A 4,621-nucleotide genomic window follows, 5' to 3' on the forward strand; every position below is an offset into this window, starting at 1 on the left:
TCAACTTACTTCAAAAGTAACTCCTATAAGTGCATCAGCATTACGATATAATTCTTTGCACAAGGATACTACAATGAATTGCATAGAGGTTTTTTGAAACCGAATAAAAGAAACAACATTCTTAATATTCGCTTTATCTAATGCTGCGTCACCTTCGTCCATAATGAAAAAAGGTACTTGCTTATAACTGTAAATAAAAAAAGTCTAAAATTATAAACTACAGCATAGACTTTTGCATAACGCATAATGCATAAAAAAATCAACAAATCAAATTAAGTTCCTCTTTTCTAAGAACTAGAAGGAAGGAAAGAATTCTTATTGGTTTGATTATATTTTATACGACAAAAGTTTATACTACGACTTTACTTTTAATTCTTAATGTTCAATCATTATCTGTATGTTGTAAACATATAAAGGCATATAAAACATTTCAATAATCTTAGAATTAAGATATACCGTTGAATTGCAAATAATAATGCCAGACTAGCCATTGACTTCTCTCCTTCAGATAAATATAGCAATGGCTGAAAGCCTTTATACGGCGCTCTGCAGTTATAAATTATATTGCCTGCATACGGTTCTTCGGGATTATCTGGTAAGATAATTGCTTGAGCCGATGTGTTATTAACTAAATTCTGTTATACAAAAATACAAAAATAAATCAAATAAAAATTGTAATATATAAAAAAACAAATATACAACAAATAAAATTTTAAAACATAATTAAAAACACTAACTTTATATATAACATCTATTTCTGCAGTAACGCGTTCCAAACAATCTGAGAACGATTTGTACCTCTTAGCCTTCACTGATTCAAATTGCGTTATTATTCCATTATATTTCTTACGATAATTTCGAAGATTTGTATTTACTTTTTGCATTCGCTGCGCTATGATATCGATTTTTTCATCAATCTATATTTATCCAAATTTATAGAATTAATTTTTAAAAATACAAATCTAACATAAACGTTAAACATATATTATGTAAAATTATAAATATTATCTACCTTATGATTTATTAAATCTTCAAGTTCATTCTCAATTTCTGTAATCTCCTCATTAAGTTTTATTACCATGTCTTGTAATTCTTTTTTTGTAAAATTGCTGATTTTTTCAGGAAATTGCGAAAAATCAATTTTTGTTAATATTTCACAATCTTCCGACGATTCTATACTTGTACTCAAGCTACCTGTAGAAACGCTTTCTTCAAGTCCACAATGTGTTTCCAACATTGGAATAATTATATCTTCCATCTGTAAAAATAATTGTATTCAAATCGTAAAAATAATGAAACATAATTGATGTTGAGAGATCGAACTAATATACAATATTTAATAAGTTTTTTTACAATACACTTAGAATACGTCCTTTAGAAGTATCTTTAAAAACTTATAAACCTTGCATTCTTTAAGTATAATGTTGCATTCTATTTTTTTCTGTTGTATTTTTCTCTGTACAGCAATGTGTACTTTCTGACTATCTAAATATAATTCTTCAATAACGCTAATTTTAGATTTGTGCTCAGCTAATTTTTTGTTCACATCCTCTAAATCCTTTGCCACATTTGTATAATTGTCCTTTAATTTCGACATTTCTGTTTCTTCTAGCTCATTAACCTTAATCTTTGCATGACCTTGCTGATACACCTTATTCCATTCTGCATCAGCATGTTCTACAGCTCGTTGCCATTTCAATACTTTACCTTTTTACATAAAATTCGTACATATATACATATATATAATATTAATAATTAAAGATGATATATATTAACAAAGATATCACTTGAAAATTTACTTTCTATATCGTTCTCGTTTTCAAAACACAATTGATTCTCGATACGATTATATTGTTGTTCAAGCTCCATTTGCTTTGTTTTTTTCTCTTGATAAATTCTAAAAAATTCATATTATTAAACATATTTTCTTATGTATACCTAAATTAAAAATCATATATTATAAACTAAAAATTTTATACCGCAAATTATTCTCCTCATAATAGCTAATATCCGGCACATTAATATCATTACAAAAATCAACATAGATTTCATTTTTAATTGAATTAATATATTTCTCCATATTTTTAATTTCTTTATTTCTTTTTTGCATATTGTCATCAATTATAACTATTTCCAGCTAAAAATTTTGCAGATAATGAAAAAATATCTTTCTTTATTATATATATATATATATATATATATATATATATAATATATCAATAAAAATGTTTAAAAGTTACGTATATATATAAATATATTAAAACATACATTTAATGCAATTATTTCTCCATTAACCATGTCTAATTCCTTTTGTGTCTCAACAATTTTGTTTTCCTATAAATGCAGATTTTATATATTATAATTTGCTGTTAACAAGTCGTATATCTATATAATAAAATTAAAATATAAAATATTCCTGTCTTTTAATTACATACAGTAACTTTTATATCTGTTTCTGTGTATTTATTTCGGAGTATGAGTGCATTAATTTCTATATTAATTGTATCAAATTCAGATTGCATAAGAGAAATTTTGGGTAAATCTCTTAGTTCTCGCATTAATTGTGCCTAAAAAGTGGTACAAATTATATAAATTGCTATGTGTCACTTATTGTACCGTTCTTGCACAAAAATTTTTACAACCTTTTGTTCCTTCAATATAAGTATTCGTTGTTCGTCCCATTGTTTTGCTTTTACAATTAAATCAGCCTGCCCACCAGACATTAAACCATTCTTATGATAAAAATATCCGTCCAGTGAAACACACTAAACATGATAAATATATAGTAATTTAATAAATAAAATAAATATGTAATAATAAATAAAATACACGTATGCATGCGCGTTATTATAATTGTTAGTTGCTAAAATATTATTTTTAATGTTTATTGCGTTTTTAAATATATAAATATATATATTATTACATCATATGCTTTCTGTTTATCATCATCAGGATATGCTAACATTCTTGCATGTTCACTAGTCTCGCAAACTAGAGTATTTTTAGTGACAAATAAAACCGCTTTGTTTATACGTTGTGATGAAATATTTAAAACATCATATAATAATTTAACATTTTGCGGCTCTTCTATAGCACTGTAATAAATAATAACATTAAGTGTCATATTATAAGAACTTTTTTTTTTTTTCAAATTACGTACCGTAATTTTTCATTCAAAATTATATTTTTTATTGAATCAAGTGGTAAAAATATTTCAATGTCTAATTTTTCTTGTTTTAAAAGTTGAATACACTGAATTGCTGTGCGTGTGGTATCAACGACAATGGCATTTATATTTTTACCAAAAACTTTAGTTACAGCAACATTATAACGTGAATGAATAGGCTTACATAAGTCAGATAAGCGACCATACTAAAAAATTAAATTACATTAATTTTTATAGATTATGTCCATTGTGATAATTATTTAAGTTTTCTGATAGTAATTTGTAAAAATACCACGCCAGAATAAATCTGTTTTAACATATTGATTGTTTCTTTTTTTTTATTCCCACGCAAAATACTATCGTTATCAGTATCTGCCTGGAAAAGCTCTTCTGTAATCTTTACAATATCACTCTCCAGATTTAACGATTTATTTTTTATTTCAGGAATTTTTTGGTTTAGTTTTTGTATTTTTAGTGTTTTTTCCATTAAAGTTGTTTTAGATTTGGTACTTAAATCTTGCAGTTTTTTGAGTCGCGTTTCGAGATTCACCTTCTTTAATCTTATTTGCTTTTCTTTGTCCTCTAATTCTTCCTTACGTCTATTTTCGTTACCAAGTTTATCATGATCTTCTTGCTGATTGCGCATCAAGCTTTTTATTTGTTTTACAGAAACCTCTGCTTGACATTCAACTTTGTTCATCAATTCCATATAACGTTTAACCTTACATATAAATTATATACAGTATTAAGTAAAAACTATTATAAAAAATGATAAAAAAACAAAATATTTTTTTCATAACTATTATAGTATAATTTTACAGATATTGCATAAGTGCTAATAGATATGATAATGGTACAGCATACCTGAGAGTTACTGAGTTCTATAGCGCTCGTTTGTGACTCTTGCCTTAATTCTGTTAATTTGTTGTCTATTCGTTCTAACTCATTATTTAATTCTTGGATGTTTCTCTTTTTAGTGTCAAGCGCTTTATTCGCATTGTCTAGAGACATGCGAGCGCAATCACGTTTTTTCTGCCAATATAAAGTATCATCCTCAAAAGCAATATGTTCTGTTTTCTTCTGTTCAATAATATTTTTCGTTTTCAGAATTTGTTGTTCAATATCTTCGAGAGAATTGGATAATGACTTAAATTGTGATTTTGCATTTTCCAGTGAAATTATCACAACCTTCTTGTCCTGTAGATACTGATCTATTCGCGGTTTGATTTTTCTTTCTTTCTCTTGCAAAAATTCAACTTTCTCCTTAATAAGGAGCAATGAAATTAATTGAAATTTTAATTTCTTTTTATTCTGTAATGTTAAATAATGATGTTATCACGAACATATGAAAGATATATGCAATCATATTTTTATAATAATATAAATACATAGATACGTAAGACATACACGTTGTTCTTCCAACTTTAAATATTTTTCTGTTTCTGCTTTTTCCAT

General features: G+C 26.1%; 1 protein-coding gene across 1 annotated transcript; it reads right to left on the reverse strand.

Moving 5' to 3' along the window:
• LOC108771512 (structural maintenance of chromosomes protein 1A-like) lies at positions 1-4,621 on the reverse strand. Its single transcript, XM_018536823.1, has 12 exons — positions 4,574-4,621; positions 4,031-4,429; positions 3,717-3,887; positions 2,643-2,765; positions 2,436-2,567; positions 2,269-2,334; positions 1,800-1,884; positions 1,475-1,707; positions 1,013-1,258; positions 738-917; positions 457-635; positions 1-187 (listed from the first exon to the last, which is right to left on the reverse strand). Exons 1-12 carry the CDS (start codon positions 4,619-4,621, stop codon positions 1-3), a joined length of 2,049 nt encoding a protein of 682 aa, XP_018392325.1.

The sequence above is a fragment of the Cyphomyrmex costatus genome, unplaced genomic scaffold (genome assembly GCF_001594065.2).
Source record: "Cyphomyrmex costatus isolate MS0001 unplaced genomic scaffold, Ccosl1.0 scaffold16, whole genome shotgun sequence".
Lineage (NCBI taxonomy): Eukaryota > Metazoa > Arthropoda > Insecta > Hymenoptera > Formicidae > Cyphomyrmex > Cyphomyrmex costatus.

What these genes read in the sequence shown, in the direction of transcription:
- LOC108771512 (XM_018536823.1), bottom strand. Translation starts at nt 4,621, where the DNA reads ATGGAAAAAGCAGAAACAGAAAAATATTTAAAGTTGGAAGAACAACGT. An exon ending in TAAAGTTGGAAGAACAACGT is followed by an intron (nt 4,430 to 4,573) that starts GTATGTCTTACG and finishes CTCCTTATTAAG; the next exon opens with GAGAAAGTTGAATTTTTGCA. An exon ending in AAACAGATATAAAAGTTACT is followed by an intron (nt 2,335 to 2,435) that starts GTATGTAATTAA and finishes CTGCATTTATAG; the next exon opens with GAAAACAAAATTGTTGAGAC.